Genomic DNA, 24,429 nt, shown 5'->3' on the forward strand with positions numbered 1-24,429 from the left:
CCATTTGGGGCAGGTTAAGGCTAAAAAAAATATAAAGGACAACTTTTTGCCGGTCTGACCTTAAAAGACTAATGGCAAAATTGCAGCTTTTATTGATTTGACACGTCAATGAGGTATTGACAAAAAACCTACTTTGCTTTGCCATCAAGTCGTGTAATTTCATAGGATGTATATTTAATACTTTTTGTACATTTTTTCAGGATGCTGAAACAACTCTTTAAAGGCGGATTAAAACGTAACCTATGCTTTCGTCGTTATCGAGGCTTTGAACATAATGTTTCTTATTAATTTTTTTATGAAAATAACTTTTATACATAATATAATTAGTTTAACGGCTTTTTTTTAACAGTTTTCCAGAAAAATTGATAAACCAGAAACGAGATATTTTACTGATTCTCAGAATAAAAAATTTTCAGACTTTAATGGGAATTGTAAATTTCAAGTTTTACTTCTTTAAAATTCATCAAAAAGTCAATGTTAATATTTTTAAACAAATCTCACATTTTTTTAAATAATTCCGATGGACACTACAGACAAAATAATTTATAATTAGTCATTTTATAAAATAGAATATAGAAAAATGTAAGAAAATTAGAAATCTTTAAAAGTCTTCAAAATGTAAATGTTCATTTTAAATAATTTTGACAGCAGTTAAAATTAAACATTTTGTCTAAAATCTCCAAAATTCAGAAAAAAATAAAAATTCGTAAGTAAATTAAAAGAGTTTTACTTGTTTCATTAAAAAATCAATCACATTTTTTGGAATAATTTCGACAGAACAACAAATAAACACATTCTAAATTAAACATTTCTTCAAAATTTGACAAGTTTTTTAAAAACAAATTAACTAATATCTGTGAAAATATGAAAATCTGTAAGTAAATTGTAAATTACGAAAGTTTTACTTCTTTAAAATTCCTCAAACTACTTTACTATACTTTTACTATACTATTACCCAAACTACCCAAATATAATATTTTTGGAACAATTTCGATAGACACAAAAAATTCAAAACTGAAATGAAAAGACATCTTTAAAATTCATAAAAAATGAAAACTAGAAATCTCTAAAAGTTTTAAAGATGTCAATTTTTTATTTTTAACCAATTTCATCAAAATATCAAATTTTTTTAAATAATTTTAAATAACAAAAGATACAAGCATTTAAAATTAAACATTTTTTTTAATTTTCAAAATTTGATTTGTAAGAAAGTCTCAAAAATTTTATCTTCAATTCTTCAAAATGTGCACATTTTTTTTTTTGAATAATTTCAACAAACACAAAAGCAAATAAATTTAAACTTAGACAATTTTTGAATATAGTTAAAAAAATGGAGAAAAATAAAATTTCAATCAAGTCAACCTCAACAGTTTTGTCTTTAATAATTCAAATTTGCAAAATTAAAGGACGCATTTTCATAAATATTCATGTGTTCCGACTTCTGAGAGTGCAATAGATAATGCACAGCTGCAGTAATTATATCAAGAACGGAGTTTGGATGTTCAGTTCATGGTAAAATACTCGATTTATATGCAACTGCGAACCAAGAGTTTTAAACAGTGCCAGTAATTTTGTATTGAAGTCAATGGAAGTGAGAGAAATCTTAATACCACTATTCTATTTGATACGGGAATTTACATACACAGTTCGAATCGTTTCTAGTTAACGAGACACTTTCAAATTCGTGCGGATATATTATTTTATTCGTTTTGTGTTATTTACTTAAGCTAAACTTTTTCCAATTAAAAACTTTATAAATTTATTATAAGGTGCATTTAAAATTGTCAGAAACGTAATTTATTAGTTAATTGTACTTGAGGTTTATTAAATAAACAATTTGTAATTACTAAGTGGCGTATAATTTTTCATGTTCATGTTTTATGCACGGGGTAATTTTAATGCAAACAGTAAAATACAAATATTACTTAGTTAATGACGTTCCGTATGACCTCTTTGTAAGGCAAATCTAATTTTCAGTACAGGATGCGTATTTTTGGAATATTCGTAAAATGTTCGTCGTGATCTCATTTTCTCTCTCCCATTGTGGAAGCGGACAACTAAATTTAGAAAATCAAAGATCAATATTCAAATCAATCAATAATCTCATAATAAATTTACTTATAGATGGAAACATTGCTTGGGGAATTGTCATTTGTTTACGAACAAATTAATTAATGTATTTGCTCAATATTTTTTTATTTAGTGATTAAAAAAAAACATTATTAAACATCTCCTATAAAAAGAGAAGAAGGTTCTGTATCAATTACCTGGTCGTGTGTATGTGTGGTTTTAGGTGTCGAAGACGCCGGAAACATCGGAACACCAAAACAAGGCAACCGCCGACATTTATTCTACCTAGTGCACAGGCTTGCATGCAACGCACCCCAGTCACTGACCTATGCCAACGCGACCCACGGCCGGCTCATCCTGACGTCGCACCGACAGTACCAACGCACCGAAATAACGCGACGCACCGGCCCATCCGAAAATGAAATAAAAAAAAGTGGCGGTCGTCCCGCTACGTGGACGACTTCCCCAAGTTTTGGGCAGCGCGTAACGAGATCGTCAAGCGGTCCACCACGTGCGCACACGACGCCGGTGTATGCGGACAGTGCAGCGGCCCGAGGACGTCGCGACGCCACGCAGACGGAGGCGCGCCGGTACACCCCCACCTCGCAGGCGACGGCGGAGAGCACGTGCGTCCAGGTGCCAATCTTGACTCCGCGCGATCGTCTTTGTCGTTCGTCTCTTGGTGGCGCACGACCGACGGTAATCGGAAGTGATGGGAGACGGGAGGGAACGTGAAGATCTTAACAATACTTGACGCCTAGACGTTAATAAATAATAATTTTGTATACATTTTTATTTTATCGTTGTTAAAATGTATAGTAAAATTATTTATGATAAAGTATGTAAATTTTAATAAAAAATGCAAATTGTCCATTTAACATTTTTTCTAGAGTTTAATGAATAATAGTGCAAATACAATAAAAAACTATTTTTTATTATTAAAAAATGATACAAATTGTATCACAAATATCATCAAAATATCACACTATCTGCAATAATTTCGACAGAAACAAAAAATAAAAATATTTAAAAGTAGATATTTTTCCAAAATATTATAAAATTTGACACTTTTAAATGCAATATCCTTAAAAAATAATCTCAATTTTATATTATATATTTTGGAACAAATGTTAAGAATGTAAATTTCTTTTATATCCTTAAAAATTCACCAAAAAGTCTGTTATATTTTTAAGGTAAATATCATTAAAATATGTCATTTTGAAATAATTTCAAGAGACACGTTTAATTAGACATTTTTTCAAATAATTTTCAAAATTTGACATTTTTAAAATCTCCTTCAAAATTCATAAAAAATATCCATAAAAAAATAACAGTTTGTAGGAAAAATGAAAATATAAAATGTTTCGCATCTTTAATAATCTTCAATTTTCATTTTTAAGCAAATATGATCAAAATATCACATTTTTTATATTATTTCGACAGACATCAAATCATCAAAATGCTAATTTTACATTTTTAAGACAATATTCTTTGACATAATTTCGACAAACCTAAAAGAAAAAAATATATATTACATATATTTTCAAATATTTTCATAATTTAACATTTTTAAAGGCGCCTTTAAAATTCATTAAAAATATCTACGAAAATATACCAATTTTACAATATTGACAAGACAATATTTTTTGGCATAATTTAGGCAGACACAAAAGATCAAAATATATGAAATTATTTATAGTTTCAAAAATTTTCATAATTTGAAGTTTTTGTGTTTAATATTCATAAAAAATATCTATGAAAATATGAAAGTTTGTAAAAAAATTTAAAATCTTAAAAACTTTAGATACTTTAAATTCATCAAAATGACACTTTTACATTTTTAAGACAATAATATATATGTTATATTTTCAAAAATTTTCATAATTTGAAATTTCTAAAGGCAATTTTAAAAATTCTTAAAAAATATTTATGAAAAAATGAAAGTTTGTAAACAAATTTTAAATGCCAATTTTACATTTTTAAGAGAATATTTGTTGGCATAATTTAGACAGACACAAAAGACAAAAATATATAAATTATATATATTTTCAAAAATTTTCATAATTTGAAATTTTTAAAGGCAATCTTTAATAATCATAAAAAATTTCTATGAAGTTAGTAAAAAATTTAAATGTTTAATTTAAATTTTATATACTTTAAGTTTATCAAAATGACAATTTTACATTTTTAAGGCAAATATCATCACATTTTTAACCATAATTTCGACAGACATAAAAGACAAAAACATATAAAATTAGATCTATTCGTATTTTGACATTTTTAAAGACATCTTTAAAAATTATCATAAATTTTCATAAAAAAAAATAAAAATCTGTAAGGGAGATAAATCACATTTTTTTTAAATCGTTGAAATTAATATAACATTGTTAAAGTTATCAAAATATAACATTTGTTGAAAATATTTCGACAACAACGAATACAAAAAACAAGAATATTGAATATTTTTTCAATATTTTTCAAATTTAAAATATTCAATTTCTTTAAAATTATTATAAATAAAAAATGTGGCATTTTACCGACAACAATATTTTAAAACCATAAAAGTATTTTTACGATGGTTTCTTCTATACGTAATAAAATTTGCGAATTTTTCAGAATTAATATTAAAAATTACGAACATATATCAGATATTATAAATATATAGGATTAGAAAATACAATTATTTGTTCCAAAATAGTTTAATTTAATTTAATTTACTTTTTGCGCTAAACTAATTTGAGTTAAATCAAATATTTATTGAAATAAAAGTGAAAATCATATGCAGGACAATAAATTATATTTTTCAGAAAACAATAGGTTTTAGAGACTCCACATCCATCATTAATAATACAAAAAATTCTACATAACTTTTTATAATCTAAAATTTATTTAATATAAAAATATTAATAAATATGATATATACCATTTTACAACGTTCAATAAAAATTTTATTACCACCTCACATACTCATATCATAAAACTGTGAAATTACAAAATAAATACCACTTATACGTACCAGAAATTAATAAATAAATCTGTAGACAAACACATTCTAATAGAAATTACTAATTATTAATATACTAAAATGTATATACCAACATTCTTCGATTGATTATTAACGAAAACACGGCACAAGAACGCGTTAATAATAATAAACAAAGACTAAAGCTCCCATTAAAAGGGACATAATCCTAAAAGACGTGAAACGCTAAAAGTATTTCGATAACTTTCCCGTTGCAAACACCGCTAATAAAGTGAGCAAGTGCCACAATATTTACCAACGCTTTCATTTCGGATTATTCTAATTTCCTGTAGGCCAATATTGGCAACGGGATGTTGCGGCGTAACTTCAATTAGATTAGACACGTGCATCTGAGATTTAATATAAGCTCGCTACGAATTGCGATTTAATACAAGAAGAAAATTTAATTATATATTTATTAAAGCGTGCACATATCGTTGAATGGTTCCCGTTTCTTTTGTGGTCCTTCAGATACTTGAGAGAGGTACATTTGAAGCCTTTTTATAATTAAAAATGGTCGAAATTCCTTTTAGTATGATTATTAAGTATGTTGTTACACATTTATTAGCTACAGAAATGTCGGAGTAGGTTGATCCATCGTTCTCATAACACGGTAAGATTTAATTTATGCTGTTGTAAATTCTTCACAACACCTACATTTATTTATTTCATTCATCATTCAAATTTAAGTGAATTTAATATTTCATCCCCAATTAAATTAGAATGAACTGTATTTATTCGAGTCCAAATCATGAATTTCATATTCTGTTAATGCAAACTAATTAAACAAGGGCTCTTAATTTGATTAGGGCATCAACTAATATTATTTTGGAATTAATACGATTGTTTCAGCATGAAACGTGTCAAAAATATCCTAATTCAGTTTTATGACAATTTAAGCGTCCCACTTTAGGTAAATTTGTGCAACGTTAAACATTTAATGGAAACTCTGACTAACAGGATTAGGTGAGAGGTTGTTTAATTCGTTTGAAATCCATCACTTCATAATTAGAAATTAGGGCTGAATAACAATGGTTTCTGTAATATATTAAAAGTTATATTTATATGTAATATTATGTTGTCCGGGGTTCTGGAAGCAACGAAGTCGTTGAAGGCGTTTTGATGTTTAAAGCATTTCTCGTTTAGGAAGTTGTCGAAATGTTTGAAAAAGTGATAATTAGTTGGCAAAAGGTTTGGTGAGCATGGCAGATGAGACAGACTTTCGTATTCCAGTTCGTTCAACTTCTGCAGTGTCATAGAGAAGAAAATGACCCTTTCTATTGACCAATGTGAGGTACCTCACATGTACATACATATGCTTCAATTTCTCGTTCATTTCATCTATTTGTTGACGCTATTTCACCACTTTAATTGTTTTATCAGAATTCAAGAAGCTGACCACCAAAGAGTAACCATAAACCTTCTTTCGACGCAATTTCATTTTTGGAAAATGTCATATATTTTCCACTTTTCATCACTAGACACAATCCAATCGAGAGACATCCCGTTCACGATGCGTAAAAGAGGACTAAACGACACTTCACAACGGCGGTTTTTGTGATTTTATTCATTTCATGCGGCACCGATTTGTCTAGCTTTTTGGTTTATCCAATTTGTTTCAGGTGATTGGGAATGGTAGTACACGTTTCGTTTAATTCAGTATTAAATTCTAGAACTGTGGACCACGAACGATCTCTAACTGCTATGCAAGAACGACTTCGACGTGACATAGTTTTTTATTAAATTATTGATGTCCTCTTGGGGAACATTTCCTCATTATTCTAAAGTATAAGATGTTCTGTGTTGCCAAATATTTTGTCATGCCTTATTCTGAGAGAGCAATAATTCTTCTTCTCTGGACTTGGAATAACTCCACATAAGGTATTTTGAATAAAATTTGTGAAAATAATAGTAAAATTGACACTGCAGGAACAAATCTTACCATGTATTTACATTTTTCTAACAAACAAACATTCGCTTTTTATTTACGACTAATTTACGAATATTTTATCATGAAAAACAATTCATTCTTGTAAATACCAAGTTTACACGTTAAGAGGAAGGACACACGTACTTTAAAACAGTACATCACCTCACATCAACAATAAATATTTGACCGTATATTGGCTAAAAAACAAATCAACAAAAAACACAATAACTTGGCAATCTAATAAGTTAAAGTAACCGAAATATATATAAATTTTTGTGGTTTTATCGAACCTTAAAAAATATCGATGACATCAAAATTTGCTTTGAGTCAAAGCGATCTCATCTCTTCGCTTATGTCTTCCACAAAGACACGTAGAAGAGATTTTATGAAATCTGAATAATAATAACTTGTATGACGTTTTTAGACGCTGCGCCCGAATACCTTTTGATCATTTTAGTTTAGCCTGCAAAAGGGCTTGTTTGTAAAAGAACTGCGCCAAAACAAACAAGGAAAACTATTTTATAGGAATTAATTTCAACTGATCCCCGAATCCCTTTCAAACGCGATTTCCGATTCTCGTTTACTTACTTTGAAAATCATCCGTGGAATTAATACGGAATTGGTCTCTCACCTGAAATAAATAAGATTTCGATTAATATTATATAAATCGTTTTAAAATTATTGGGTCGGAAACGAGTTGAAAAAGTTTTTAAACTTCCATTTCGTCCATTAAAAATTCTTTTTAATTATTAAGGCTAATTTTCCATTAGGGAGAGCACAAGAATTAGCACTTATAAGATTTTATTTTGTTGGAACAATATCAAATTTCAGTTTATCCCTCATTCCATGACCGTCAGATATATATGTGTGGATTAGTGGTAAAATCTAACAAAGCCACGTTCGAAGGAAAATCAGAATTTCACCGAATTCCCTCTCGATTCCTTTTATTTTTATTAACCCACGGGCCACATTTTTCCACACGTACGCCGCAAACCTTCCGACGTAAACACGGTTACCCAGCTGGAAGAGACAATCAATAAGACATGGGTCTCCGAATTTATCAAAATAACAATCGTGACACGTGCAATAAAACTTAATAACCCGGGCCGATTCTTCAGGCTTTTGGGCGCACACCTTCGACGAATCTGATTAATAATAGTTCATTGTCTGGCAGCTCGCATCCGTTCAGATTGGAACAATTTTCCGACCGGTGTGCATTAATTAGTGCGTTCTCATCAACAAGAAACGGCCCCGTAACCAGAAAACAATGAGGCCTAGGCCCCTCCGCTAATTAAAAGTCGAATCGAGTTTTAACGACATTTCGGCGCCACATCTCACCATCAATCAATTGAACACTGAATTTATATTACTTGGTGTGTAACAAAAAATTGTTACAGGAATGTTCACTTGAAAATCGTGTTCTTTTGCCCATTAAAATTGACTTCGATAATTGAAAGGGGTGGATTTTGATTTGAGTTCACGTGCAATTCGATCTGGTGATTCGAGTGTCATTAATTACACGGGTAATTCGAACACAAATTATTCTTCAATGCGTTATGCAGTTGTGATGGGAGTCGAGAGTTTAATTTATGTCTAAACAATACTATGAATGATGGTTTGTAATTAGCCATATCATTTCCAGAATTTAATTGTTATTCTTGAGTGAATTGTATTTGTCATTGGTTAAATTTATTTTTAGATGTAGCCGAAACAAAATTAATTACCAGACTCTTATCTACAGCTGGAGAGTACGTCTCTATAAAAGTTTGACAGGAAAGTTTCTCCAGTTCCACTCTGAAGACCGGCTATTTACAAACTTAACAGAATAATAACAGGATTAGCTAAACTTCTGAAATGAGATTGCGGCAACGACAAACGACGGTTCATATATTTTTCGGAGAAAATTGCTATTTGTTTCTTATACAGTTGTTTAATGGGTATAATTATTTCTGAATGACGAGGACTCCAGATTGGAACAACGAATATCTTTATCATACTTACATTACAGTCATTTAAAGCCGTTTAATTTTAAATTTAATTTAATGTAAAGACACAAATTAATTATAATAATAATAAATCTTTATCGTCCAATAGTCATACATACATCCATATACAGGACAACACATGAAAATAATAATAATATCAAAAAATAAACAATGTTAACAGCAACATCCCTTAATACATTGTTTGTATTAACTTTGAAACACTTGTCAAACTGAACAAATTCATTAATTTGTACTCCGTGTAGTATTTGACCCCCCACCTCATAAGATTAGATTTTCATTCCTTTCAAGACACATTGACATCATCTCAATTAGAAACATCGTGCCAAACACTGCAACACAGGTATAGTAGGAACCAGGATTTATTTAATGTGACCGATAAATTTACGATCGTCCACAGGCTCCATAAACTCCGGGAAGCAAAACCGTGCCGGGACTCTCAATCTTGCTTTACACCGTGTTTGTCTTATCGGTTCTACATCTGGAATTGATGGCTTATTGGTTTATGGTAATTGTGTCTGCGTTGATTTGATAAGATTGTTAATTAGTGGGTCAAACATTCGAAATATTCTGATTTGATGAATTTGCGCTGAACTAAATATAGAAGATATAAAGCATAAATTAATAATTAGAATTCAACTCGTGATTAACAGACGACAGCTTATGAATTATTATTTGGATAGTTGGAAATAGATTTCAAAATTTTATTACCATGTGAAAATCCCAACAGTGACCAGATTTCACGAGTATTTCCCACCGAAGTGGAGTTCAAATCGAACCAGTGGCCCGTTTAATAATTTTATCGGCTGTTACATGCATGACGGCACCGTCGACTCAGACACCCTTTTTCCTGTTTGCACCTCATCGATCATTTTTCTTTAAAGCCGTACGCCAAAAGTAAATCTTGGAAAGGCACGACTAATGGTAATTTACGTTACCCACTTTACCCTTTATAAGTTTTATTAGCTGTCATCTATCTCTTGCCCGAGTCTGATTTAAAAAAGTTCTTAGGTGCCAATTTCTGATTACTGTGAGTATGATGTATGATGGAAGGATGTGTTTAGATTGTAAGAAAAATCGTGCAGAATACAGTCCTGTTTTCATCATCTATTCGAAATGCGTTCAAGGAAAAGGTATAACAAGAACAAATGCGAATTGTTCTTAACATACAAATGTAGAAGTTACACTCCAGTCAACCCAATTAGACGGGATATAAGTAGAAACGTACACAATGTTATTTCTCGTTCCACCCTCTTTCAATACTTCCACTTTCTTAGGGGCACGTGTAAGTGTTTTATAACTGTCATTAATTGGTTATTCTTTTTATATTAAAAAAGAATTATTTATTAAATTAATTAAATATTTGGAATAAAATTTTCAATTTGTCTGAAATATTAAGTACTTACAATAAAATTATAGTCCGTGCCTAATAAAATTGTTAATAACGTTGATAATGTAACACAAATATAAAACAATTTACGTGAGTTTATTTCCGAAGATTCAGTTGAAGACGAACGAATTGCCATCTAGCAGAGGTTCCAATAAGCAGTTGCGCAGGATATAAAAATATTGCAGTGTCCTGTTTAGCAGGATCGATATTTGAAACGCTGACTTCGGTTACTGCAACGTGCTGCCACCACTAGTCTTATTGTCAAACTGCACTTTGATACAAAAGTTTTAATGTTTTTTTTTATTTTACAAAAACTTTTTGTACACATTTTTTAGCTGTTATGACATGGAAGTAATACAGAAAAAGTGTCTGAAGACATTAATAAACAGATACATTGTTTTATTATTACTTTTTTATCTCTAAATAAATTGTTACTACTATTATAATGTTCAGTTTTTATGAACTATTTACATTTAATGACATAAAAAAGGATCCTTGATTTGACAAATAGAAAAATAATTCTGAAATAATAATTTATATTAATTATAAGGGTCGGATTATTATGCATAGTTATTTAATGTATTCTGACTTAAAAGTGTTAATTTTAGAAATTTATAAAAGAATACGTATATAGTATGTCCCAGGATAAATGTAACAGTGAAGTGGGCATTAATTTTTCAAATTTTGGAATGATCTTCTGATGAGTTTTGCTTAAAAATTTATTATAGATCTATTATTTTATTTGTCTATTTATTTGGCCCACGTCATAACTTCATAATAATTTCAGAAATATACCCTTACTTCATTTTCCACATGGTTGTCCTAATAATAAAAAGTATGTTCCTGAAGTGTGGCACTAAAATACAAAATTTTATTATAAACAAGTACAAGTGAATAAGAATATATAAAATGATTTAAATATATAAATAAAATTAATCAATTTTAGTTCTGTTGGAGAATTCCCAATGTACTTAATTGTAAGGGCCCAAAATATTTTTTAATTCAAATATTAAGAAAGAGAATTATTATTATTTTATTTCATTTTCTTTTTTTTTGATGGAGTGTGTTCTTTAAATTTTTAAAGTATATATGTCGGTACTCCAATTACATATCTAACACTGGAGATTCTTTAGAATTTTTCTATTTGATGTAATACTACGAATTTACATACCGTATCAAAAATGATGAACGTGTCTACTCGCATATTGAGACGGAACATCAATACCCCTTTGTAAACAAAAAGGAAAGATATACCTGTAATTATGTGGGCGGGCCGAACTGACTGGAGGGGATCATTTGGTTTTGCTGCGTTTAGCATGCGGTTCGTCTCCGCAGACGTTGTTTTTAGTATATTTTATTTAATTTTTGGGATACATTTTTATTTTAAAAAAAGTAGTTTATTTTTAGAATACTTACTACTATATATATATATATATATATATATATATATATATATCTATTTTATATATATATATATTTATATATATATATATATATATATATATATATATTAATATATATATATATATATATATATATATATATCTATTTTTGGATAAATATGTATATATTGTAAACATTTTAATTTGAACCATTTTATATGTTACACCAGTTTAGATTACTCTCTTCAGTCCCCTGGATCTTCAATACAAATGCACTAATAATATACATTAACCTCCAATATTTATTTATTTCTAAATAGATAATTTTAAGGATTCGGTAATTTTTTTCATATATTGTACTATTTTTTTTGAAGGTCTGAGAACGAAATGATTATCTTCGTCGACTTTTAATGAAAATGTACTTTCATACGTATATTTTTACAATAAGTTGGTTTGAAAACTACTTTTTTAGTTTATTTTGAACAAAATCTCATTTACGGTTACGTCGAAAATTATATCAGGATTTTTTGAACTTATAATTGCAAATAAAACGGCTAGACCATGACCTACACCTCTACCCGTTTTTGAGTTAATAATTTTGTTCTAAAAATTTTGACAGATTGATGGTCTAACTAAAATGTCTGTAGAACCATTAATTTTGATGCTGAAAAATTCATTCTTGCTATACACGTTAAGCAAGAACCATCCTACCGCGTTTAAAGTCTAGGAGTGCTAATAATCGTCCTTTATAGGATGTTCCTCAGTTAGCGTTTATGCAAAAAAGAGATTTTCAACCTGTCAATTTTTTTGGAAAAAATGAATTCAAAAATTATTGGATTTAGATATATTACACCTGGTGTTATTTACATTTACAAGTAAAATTTAAAAACCATAAATGTACAGAGTATTCTATTAAAAATATGTTAACATAACTGATGTAACTTAGGGCAAAACTGGAATACTTTTTTTTCAAAATTAATTAGAAAAGTAATTTCCAACAAGGATCATCCTATAAGAAGTCATCATAAATTCTCATAAATTTTATAAGTTTAATTTTGTGCATCTTAAATCATCAATAAAGTTATTATTTATTATTATTAAATTAAATTTTACAAAACCTTTCCTATATATAAAATTAATATTAACAGAAATGTTACTAACAATGTAAAAATAACGCTCATTTTTCTTTTTCCAGATGGATAATTATTATACTATGGAAAGCCTCCACACGAATTAAGATTACCAGGAGACTATACTAGTGTATTACCATTTCTATTTTTTATAATTGTATACATAACCATTTGGGAATAATTAACAAATTCAGATCAATATCCATTATATTTTCCACAAACTTCTAATGAATGAATTAAGTGAATCACTTTATATATTTAGAACTTCAATGTCAATGCCATATTTAAAAATGTAAATAAATGTACATAAATATGAATTTACATATTAAAGAAAAAATATTAAAAAGTGTTTTATTAAAGTTTAGTGATTAAACTGATATATATATATATATATATATATATATATATATATATATATATATATATTTGATATATCTCAGAAATTTATTGGCCGTTTCTTTCTACAAATTTTTAAATTAAATATTATTATCACTTTCACTTACAAATATTTATGTAACTTAAAAAAAGAGTGCACCGTCTGAAACCCGGGCAACGATGCACATGCAACACTGCAATCATCAACTCTGCACCAATGACAACCGTACCCGCTTTCTCCCACCAATAGAAACAAGTGAACCGCAACGGTCGTTAATAAGCATTTTATTGCACCGTTGTTGTCAACGGCCAGTTGCGTTCGAAGAAGTACCTACGATCAACCACCAATATGGACATCAACCAGTTATACGAGGAACTCGCGCCGACCATGTCCAAGGTGTACAAAGACCTCATGCCCAGCGTCCAGGAGATATGCGAGGCCAAAGGCTGGACCATGGTGCAGTTGAACGGGCAGCGGATCTGCTCGCCGCCCCCGTCCATGGGCTTCGATCCGCCGCCGAAGGGCTGCGAGGTCTACATCGGCCGATTGAGCAAGAACGTGTTCGAGAACGAACTGATACCGATGTTCGAGGCGGCCGGACCGCTGTACCAGTTCCGCATGATGATCGACTTCAACGATCAGGGACGCGGTTTCGCGTTCGCCACCTATTTCAACTACAAGTCGGCCAAACGGGCGGTCGAACGGTTCAACAACTACAACTTAAGGCCGAACGTCCGCCTCTGCGTGCAACACTCCATCGACAACTGTAGACTGTACGTGGGCAATCTGCCGCGTACGGCGAGACGCAGCGACGTCTACGACCTGCTGAACCCGCTGGTGTTGGGCATCAAGGACATAATCATGTACCCGAATCCGGAACGCCAGGAAGAGAACAAGGGCTATTGCTTCGTGGAGTTCGAGAATCACCGATTGGCGTTCTTGGCACGCAGAGACTTCGCCCCGAACAACCTGCGGGCGTTCGGCAGGCAGCTGTACATCGACTGGGCGGAGCCCTTACCCATTGTCGATCCCAACGTAATGGCGGAGGTAAGTCAAAAGTAGTTTACCTGTTCTGATCAACTGCGTAGTTTTCATAGTTTTATGTTCGTAGACGATTTTATTATTATAGTAATAAGTTCCCTTTTTTTTATTAACTTTGTATTTTTCTTTAAAATAACCTTAAAGAGGTCATTCTATTAAATATAGTTTTATAATAATAAAATTGTTTTACTATAAAACCGTTAATGGTATATCAAATTTAAACTTCATAAAGATTTTTATCTAATAAAATTCCATACTTTATTAAATTTTTTATCAAATGCTTGTTTTTTAACTCTACATGTAATTATATATAACGTAAAAACAAAAATAAGTATTAACAAAGCTTTTCATTTCATTTTTCCATGTTTAATAATAAAATTAATAGCAAAATCTATGTTAAAAAAATATCATTTTATATATACGGAACCCTTATATGAATCAATAAATTTTTTAATATCCAATTTAATTGTGCTAAAACATACATGGTGTTCCAATGAAACTAATAAATTGATGTTTTAAGATGCTCAAAATTAAACACCTCGTATAAAATTTTGAAGTGTTAATAATAGTTCGTTAAAAGATAAGACCTTGTTTAAAATGTATGCCAAAAATTAATTTTCCATCATCAAACTTAATAGCTTTACAGACATTTTATCTAGAGCATGTCTGTTAAATTTTTTGGAAAAAAATATTTCAAAAAACTATTGTGTTACTAACTATACAATTAGGATGGGACAAAAAAATGGACCGGCACTGAAAAATTGGTACCTTTGATAATTTTAATAGGAAAGTCCTCCTCACCTCGAGTTTCCCATTTTTTCTTCTGTCAAAATCCATATCTCGTCATTACTTGATCGTATAAAAAATGACTTTTAGTAGGAAATTGAACGCTCTACAAAAAAGGTTAGTTTGAAGAATTTCACAAGAATTTCCTATTTACTTTACTAAATTATAGACTATTTTTTTCGTGACTATCACTTGGTCAGTTTCTCTAAATGTTTTAATAATTCCCGGTCTTGTTAAAATAAAACCAAAGCTTACCATTATAATTGACTAAAATGGTTGAAATTAACTTTTTAAAACCAATGAGGCAAAAGTTTATTCATTTTTATGTTCCAGGTAAAAGTGTTATATCTAAAGGGTTTACCCACATATTGCACGGGTAAGGCGTTGAAATCAGTTATTCAAAATATTCTGGTAGTCGATGTCAAGGTAAAAAAGCTCGGAAGTTACGCCTTTGTCCATTTTAATGATAGAAGAACTGCCGAATATGCCTATGGCCAATTACATGGTAAAATGATCACTTTTATGAGAAATTTAATATAATTTTAATTTAATATTTTATAATACTTTGTAGATTTCACATGGCATGGAAAACCGATAGAAGTTCACTGGTCAATTCCTCCAAAATATGGTAGAATTAGAATGCCTAAAAGGATGACCAAAGGAAAATCCAAGTAAGTAACTACATTTTTTAAGGGGGTAGTGTTGTATATTTTTAATTTTCAGACAGAAAAAGTTGCGCCGACAACGTCAAGAAAAAGAAGAAGATTACGAGAATGAAATCGAAAAGTCAGGAACTGAGAAAATAATCGACATCACGAATAATGATAGTGTAGAAACTTGCATCTCTGGTTTGGAAAACCTCCACATGAATGAAGAATAATAGGGGGCTGTCGCAATAGAATTTCTATTTCTTATAATTGTAGGCATAATAATTTAGGAATGCGTTACATGTGCCATTTTGTATTCATAATCATTTTTCGTAAACTGAAATTGAAAAATTTGATGTACACCTTTAAATTATTTAAAAATTAATCTTTTAACATTATGATTTTTTATTCTTTAGATTAGTTTATTTTTATTAAGTTGATATTTATACTTCTACAAAATTATATGTATATGAAATGTAATATTTTCATAAATCATTTTTATTTAACTTTTTAGAACTACCACGTTAACAAGTGACTTTTACATAAAACTGTAATAGTAAGCTGGAATTTTTCTCATATACTCATATATTTATATTTAATTATAGAGTACCTAATTTAAAAATAAAATGTACTTTTTGAAATCTGTTTTTTATTTTATTTTTTTAACCAGTGGTTTATGCCGTGTAATTAATTAACAATAATATATTTGTTGCAGTATAATGTCATTGGTATTCACATTCTTAGAATAATTCAAATTATCCACTTCTATAATGCACTTGTGTATTTTAAAATATATTCTACAATCATTAAATACCTTATGATAAAATATGGTTTGTAAATATTGAAACCGAGGCGGTGATTAAATTGAATATAACGTAACCATTGTATTAGTCTATTATGACAAGTGTATCAAAATATCCACTAAATCTACGTTCATATTTCATCTCAGCAGTTTTAATAAAATAAAAGAACGTTGTGTTCTGAAACAGTCGTAACATCGTCTAAATTAAGAGTTGTTTATGTGCAATAAATGTGATCATACATTTTCAACTACGTCAGCAATATTTAGAAATACTACTAAGAATAAATTCTTACATTTAATGGTATTGATAAATAGTACTACAAAACGTAAATATATTTATTTAGCCAACCAAAACGTTTTTAAATGTATAAAAAAAACAAAAATCGTACAGAATATTTAAATAAATATATTTCTCGTAATGACTGAACTAAATTTGAGTTAAATCCTTTCATAAAATATCTTATACAATTTTTAATTTTAAATTTTGTGTCATTTCTATGTCTACCACTGTAATGAATCAGTAAAAATCAATAATTTTATAATGTGTTTATATATTTTCGTTACAATCACAATAAAAAACAAAATATTTAAAATGAACAGTTAGCTATCATTAAAAATATTAATAAATTTCAGTAATTATAATTTGTATTATTAAATTGTTACATTTTCAATTAATTAACTCCTTTTATAAAATATATAATTTTAAAGTTTGTGCTATTTTATGACAACCAATGTATTTTGAATCAATTCATTCATTGAATGTTTAATAATATTAATGACTGATGACTGAATAGTAAATAAAATAATGTTAAATTAAAAAAAAAATTATTGACCAGATTCTGTGTCTTTTTTTATAAAAATACAGTACACAATATTTTCGTTACAATAGCAATAAAAAAACAAAATATCCATTTAACGTGATTTCCAAAACAATCAGCACTAATTAAAAAATATTAATAAATGTCAGTAATTTATTAATATTAATAAATTCGTATTAGAATAAGTATTACGATTCCGGTTCATAAAATAATTTTTATGTATAAAGGCAACAAAAATTGTATAGAACTTTGAAATATATTTTTCATATAGACTGGACTAAATATGAATTAAATTCTTTTATAAAATATCTTACAAAATTTTGATTGTAAATTTTGAGCTATTACTATGGCAATCTCCGTACTTTGAGACAATGAATATCAATCTTTTTATTCTCAAACAATTAGTTACGGTTAAAAACTATTAATAAATTTTAGTATAATATTAATTAATATTTTACAGAATGTTTTATTTCAAATTTTGTGCTATTTTTATGGCAACCACTGTACCTTTGGGTCAACGAATATCAATCCATTTTTACGTGTTAAAACAATTAGCTATGAATAAAAATTACAAATAAATTTTAGTAAATATAATTTATATTATTAATGTATAATAATGAGAATTAATTACTAATATTAGAACCGTCGACTAAGGATTGCGAAAAAAAGTAAAATTAATAAATTTTATGAAGTTGGTAAAAGTTTTCGCAACTCGTCCGTTTCCGGGTATTGAGTCAGATAATAATTTTACATCTCCATGCAATTTTTATTTGGCAATCAAATTGATAAATGACATAAGTTAGTTCGACATTACTTTATTGTGATTTGAAACATTTCTCTGTAATCATTTACCGTCCAGTGCACAATCAGTCGTACCAACAACACGCGAGCTTTCCGTTATCAGCTCATTCGTTTCCCGCGCCTCAAACAAGTGGTCGACTCGCCGGCACACGTGTTGCAACCATCATGAACCGCACTCGTATAGTACAGCACCAGGATCTGTTGGACATCGTGTCCTTCCTGTGCGAATATAGGGGCTACCGCTTCGAGCATGTCAAAGGCCAGAGGATCTACACGCACCCGGCCGCCATCAAGGTGCCGCGGCCCCAACGCGGCTCCGAGATCTACATCGGCAAGCTGGGTAAGAACGTGATGGAGGACCAGCTGGTGCCGCTGTTCGAGAGGCTGGGTCGCCTCTACGAGTTCCGCATGATGACCGACTCGCAGTTCAGGTCGAGGGGATTCGCTTTCGCCACGTACTTCGAGATGCACAACGCCGACCGGGCGATCCGGAAGCTGGACAGCTTGGAGCTCGAGGACGGCGTAAAAATCGTCGTGGAGAAGTCCGTGGACAATCGCACTTTGTACTTGAGTGAGTATTACCTATTAAAACAAGTGACGTCACCATTGTCCAAATCGAATCGTTTTTTTCGATTCACAGACGGTCTAGATCCGAATGTGACGGAGGAGGACGTCAAAAATCTGTTGAACATATATTTGGAGGGCATCCAGCGGGTGTCAGTGCTGCCCAGTCGTCGCGACTATAACCTCAATCGAGGCTACGGCTTCGTGGAGTTCAGCAGCCACCGCCAGGCCACCATCGCTCGCCACTCATTGGTGTGGAACAATCTAACGCTCTTAGATCAAGGACTGCAGGTGGACTGGGCTGAAACCAGCCCTCCTCGATGCGGCGTTGATCAGCCGACCAACGTAACAATTAATTTTTTCTATGTTGTGTTCATTTTTTAACGTTTTAAAATACATTTTAGATGCGTACCCTGTATATGCGGAACATCCCGTTGGAATTTTCGGATAGGGATTTGAAGAGGGCGATTAAAAAAAGGTTGCAGCACGTGCACGTTCAAAACGTTTACAAAAATATAAACCAAAATCATGCCTACGTCTATTTCGTCAAAAGGAAGGCGGCCCGCAAAGCTTTCAACCAATTACAAGGTAATTTCATAATTTATTAAGAAAAAACAATAATAATTAAAATTTTTATTAGGTTTTAGAATAGAAGGCAATAAAGTTCAGGTTGAATGGGCTCTCCCGAAGATGCAGAAGGTCAAGTTACCGGACCATACAGATGAGTTAGTAGAACGAGTCGAATCAAACTACGAAAAACTAATAATTTTTTTTAGACTCGCGCTTTTGAATCGTCGCAGGAACATTGATCAAGTAAATGCGAAACCATTTACTGTGCCACCTTATCCACGTAGATCATTAAATCTAGATTGCAGAAAATTGGAACAATCAACTGGAGCTAACGCGCCTAGGAAGATTACCAAATTCGTACAAGATACGGCTATTAACTGCTGAACTACTTCAGTTCTGCATCAAGTTTCTGAGGCAAACTGAGCCACTGAGAATAACAGAACCTTGCGGAGGAACTGCAGTTTTTTCCTATACAGTTACAGTTTATTTTAATATAAAAAACTGTTTCAAATACTGATTGTGTTTCTTCTGGTAACTTTCTATTTATTAGCTAGTTTCTTTGATAATTATGAAGATATGTCTATTTTAATTAGGAACCTTTAACTATTAGGATTTATTCTGTCTTTCATTCTTTATTTAATGTAGTTCAACATTATATAATTAAGACTGTGTTGTACTAATAAACTTCTTCATAATTAACTGTAGTATTTTGTATTTAATATTTTGTTAAACCTATACCTAATTAAGTTTAAATATATACCACCAATATTCACAAAATTTGGAGATAAACACTAATATTAATATTTTTTGTGTTTCTTCTGGTAACTTTTTATTTATTACAAGGTTTCTTGGATAATTATACAGATATGTCTATTTCAATTAAGAATGTTTAATGATTAGGTTTTATTCCGTCTTTGCATTCTTTTTTCTATAAATGTAGTTCAACATTTTATAATTAAGTCTATGTAATGCTAACAAACTTCTTGATTATTAACTGTAGTATTTTGTTTTAACAATTTCTGCATAACATTTTTTAAATTTATACCTAATAAAGTAAAAATGTATAGCACAAATTTTCACAAAATTTGAAGATAAATGCTTCGTCTGTCCACTAATATTAATATTTTATTTTTTATTAGGTGTTATTCTGTGTTTGCATTCTTTTTTCTACAAATGTAATTCAACATTTTATAATTAAGTAATGTTTTTTACTAATGTGTTTCTACTGGTAACTTTTTCTATTTATTACCTGGTTTCTTTAATAAGTATACAGGTATGTATACGTGTATTTCAATTAAGAACTTTAAAGATTAGGATTTATTCTGTTTTTGCATTCTTTTTTCTATTAATGTAGTTTAATATTTGATAATTAAGACTGCTGATAAACTTGAAAAATAATAGTAGTATTTTATTTTAATATATTTTGTATAACATTTTGTTAACCAATATCTATTTAAGAATAAATGTGTAACACCAATTTTTACAAAATTTGAAGAAAAATATCCGTATTCAATTAAGAATAGCACAATAAAATAAATAAAAAGAGTATAGTATTTTTATATACTTACGAATTATTTTAATTAAAAAAAATCTGACTGTCAAAATGGCATTACCATTTGGCAAATAAAATCTTATACGAACCACCATCGTAAGCTCCGCACAGTACCCTAAAAAGCAGTAATTAGCAAACAGGTATAGGAAAAATAGGAATGAATACCAATTTGGGGTAGATCATAAAAATTTAAACCGAAGGATAAGCGTATTTTTAAAAAATAACTTTAAAATAGAATTTGTCGAACGAAATATTTTCTTCTACTACTACTAGTTAATAATCATTATTGTTAATATATAATCAATCAAAGTGAATGGTAATAAATAATAGAGCATTTTTATAATATTTATACAATAGTATTAATTTTGGATTTTAAATTTAAACATATTTTTTATTAAGTAAAATAGTGCTAGACTAATTTCTTGTTAGTTATAGTAGACAATATTAATTAATTAAATAAAATAAGAGTGGCAGATAATAAAAGTACATTTTCATTCTCTTTTATAAAATTTTGTCGATAAACATGTAAAATATACAATTTGGATTTATTTTGAACTGTTGTTTCTAATAATATTTTATTAATATTATCTGCTAACTAACAAGTTATTAATCTGACATTCTATATCCTTATTATTAATACAATCTTCGTATTTTACAAAAATTTAGTTCCTGTTATAACATTGTTATATTTTCATTCCACTTCCAATGTTGAAAATGACGAATTCGAGGACACTTTTATTTTAATTTTTTGAACACACAAAAATATACTTCTATGTTTTTTAATTACGTATGTAATAGAAATGAAATATTACTGCAATTCTCATTAAATATTCATGTTTGTTGAATATTCGTGAAAAATATTTGTTTAAACTATCAAACAAATATTTTTTTAGGTAGTGGATTAAATGTTATTGAAATAGGGTCACAGGTCATAAATAAAAACGGGGTGTACACACAATACTGTAGTGTTTATTTCTTTATTTTTGAAATTTCCCCGTTTCGTGACACCTTTAGGAGTCCTAAAGATAATGATTTATTACTTTCCATTGAAATGTGTTTGTTACTCAACGAAAAAAATTCATTAACATTCAGAATACTTCCACAAACCAGTTACGAAATATGTAATTTAAGACGTTTCAATTTACAACATTGTGGACTATTTTATATAGTCTTAAAAACACTGTAGTTCGTAATTCTCTAATTAAAAACCTATTTTTGCATGAAATTTGTAACTTATAGGTTTATTTTTGACAAAATTAAATTTAATTTTATTTTTTATTATTACATATTTTACATTTATTTGTATTTTAATAAGTAATTTTGTGTGACTATCTTAATGCAATAATTGTAGAACATTTCTGTAAATTTAAAATTTTTTGAGTAGAAGTATAATTAATAAATTATAAAATGATTATTTATAAATTTATGTTAAATGTTAAACATTAGTATTTTTTAGAATAAATTTGGTATAGACTATTAATTCCACAGCACGACAGTTTCAATATTATTAATAATAACAATTTAGTTCAGGTCAATGAAAACCAAAACAGAAAATTTCTTTTATATACTTTTTCAAATTTACGTAATTTTTTTATTTACGGAATTATTAAGAGTTTATTTAATTGAACTGATTTCAAATGTTAAAATTAAAAAAATATATTGATTAAATACAAATGTTGTGTTTAAATTAGATATTAAACAAAAACTTTAACTTAATTTTAACCAAATAATATGATAAAATAAAATTATTTGACTGTTTTAATAAAGTAACATTTTATAAATTTATTTCTATTATAAAAGAAATAGAACATATGATAAATAAGTGAAAAATTCCAGAATTTATATTTAATTTATTAATACATTAATTCAATAATAATAATAATAATAATAATAATAATAATAATAATAATAATAACAATTTAGTTCAGATGTCTTTAATAGATCTTTGATAGTTCGAGCCATTTTTTAAAATTTGAAATGTTCCACGACCCAGAGTATTTAAAAGACATGCAAGAAAGGGATTAAAAAAATTTGTTTACAGAAATTATATTTATTGAAAACAAAAGTACAAAATATGTTTATTGAATTTAAGTATTAAATATTAAACACATTTATTTTACTTCTTTTAATAATTCTGAATGAAAAGGGAACTGGGGTACATTGTATAAAAAATAATACGTATGTATCATAAATAAAATAACTGGGACAACAATATAAATAAAAAACACTATTAGTTGTGTGTCCATCAAATGTTTCATAATCGGCAGGACCATTAACATATTAAAATACAATAATTAACTGAAAGGCCTATATTATATTCAATTAGTTAAGAATGCATTATATGTTTAATATAAATAGATAATATTATAATATATACAATATTTTATTTTAAAGAGTTAAACAAAATTCACACGCAACTTAATTTTGGAAACCATTTTCTATGGTTACACAAACTATGAATAATAAAAAATTGAACCGATCAACTTCTTTAAAAGTACCCTTCCGACTCGACTACATAGGCAATCAATTATTTTTGTTTTTTAACTTCTGATACTGAAAAATTGGTTCGTAGGCACTCCAAAGATGAGCTTTTAATTTTAATAAGAAGATCCTTCTCGCAAAATCCATATCTCGCTATCGTACAGAAAATTTAAAATTGCTCATAGCCCTTAACGTTTAGAAGATATCGGTTGTCAAAATCTTACAAATTTAAGAAAAAAATTTGTTTTTACCACTAACTTTTATAACTCCTAGATAAGTAAATATTATAAAATACCCAACATAATTTTCGTAGGAAATTAAACGTTTCAAAAAACAAGTCTCCTGTGGTTAGTTAATCGATAACTATCGAATCCCGATATGTACTGATTTTAATAGTATTTTAATAAATATTTTAAATTTATCCATTTAAGTCATAAATTTTGAACATATTCTTAAAAATTTGAGTTTATTTAGACATAGTAACAGTTTATAAGTTATGTCGCATCTTTTGTTTTGGAATATATTTCCTTTTATTCAATATTTTCATTTCTTTTCATTATTTTGTTCTTATTACAAAATATTATCGTGATTTAATATTTTTGAACGGATTTATTTACAAATAAAAAACTTTATTTTTCTCTTTTTGTAAAGCATTCAATTTTCTACAAGAAATATAAATAGAAATTTTCTGTTCGATATAATAATGACGAGATTTTATTTAAGCTTATTCGTATTCTGTCGGTTTTAGTTATCATATTTGTCCAATTCTTTTTACAGTTTTTATATTTATTTGTATTTGCGATAATAATATATTGAATATTACATATATGTAGAGTTAGTTTTAATCCTAGCATTTAGTCACCTAGTAGTACTATTTTGTTTTATTTTACTTTTGTTTAATATTATTAGTAATAAACTACTTTGTGTAATTTCTCCTTTTTCTTAAATAACTAAGGAGTAAATTTTTTGACCTGTTACACTTGACCATTTGTTACGTATACCTGAGTTTTACGATCTACATTTTTTGGGGTTCTGGGCGGGGCTTAGCGAGAGTGGGTCGCAAA

General features: G+C 28.9%; 3 protein-coding genes and 1 long non-coding RNA gene across 4 annotated transcripts in view; 2 read left to right on the plus strand and 2 right to left on the minus strand.

The window, feature by feature from the left end:
- Positions 1–2,662, minus strand: part of LOC126264441 (uncharacterized) — a 44,847-nt gene extending 42,185 nt beyond the window's left edge. Inside the window, exon 1 of the long non-coding RNA XR_007547154.1 lies at positions 2,268–2,662. This is a non-coding gene — a long non-coding RNA (uncharacterized LOC126264441). The remainder of the gene's footprint in view (positions 1–2,267) is intronic.
- LOC109602171 (potassium channel subfamily T member 2) overlaps positions 1–24,429 on the minus strand; it is a 258,306-nt gene that overhangs the window by 119,735 nt on the left and 114,142 nt on the right. The window lies entirely within an intron of this gene.
- LOC109602172 (APOBEC1 complementation factor) lies at positions 13,573–16,172 on the plus strand. The gene is made up of 4 exons (XM_020018499.2): positions 13,573–14,350; positions 15,464–15,635; positions 15,702–15,801; positions 15,854–16,172. Exons 1-4 carry the CDS (start codon positions 13,652–13,654, stop codon positions 16,008–16,010), a joined length of 1,128 nt encoding a protein of 375 aa, XP_019874058.2. The 5' UTR covers positions 13,573–13,651; the 3' UTR covers positions 16,011–16,172.
- Positions 18,257–19,802, plus strand: LOC126264440 (RNA-binding protein 47-like). Its single transcript, XM_049962411.1, has 5 exons — positions 18,257–18,769; positions 18,839–19,107; positions 19,167–19,350; positions 19,403–19,487; positions 19,539–19,802. Exons 1-5 carry the CDS (start codon positions 18,364–18,366, stop codon positions 19,714–19,716), a joined length of 1,122 nt encoding a protein of 373 aa, XP_049818368.1. The 5' UTR covers positions 18,257–18,363; the 3' UTR covers positions 19,717–19,802.

The sequence above is a fragment of the Aethina tumida genome, chromosome 2, assembly GCF_024364675.1.
Source record: "Aethina tumida isolate Nest 87 chromosome 2, icAetTumi1.1, whole genome shotgun sequence".
NCBI classification, from domain to species: domain Eukaryota; kingdom Metazoa; phylum Arthropoda; class Insecta; order Coleoptera; family Nitidulidae; genus Aethina; species Aethina tumida.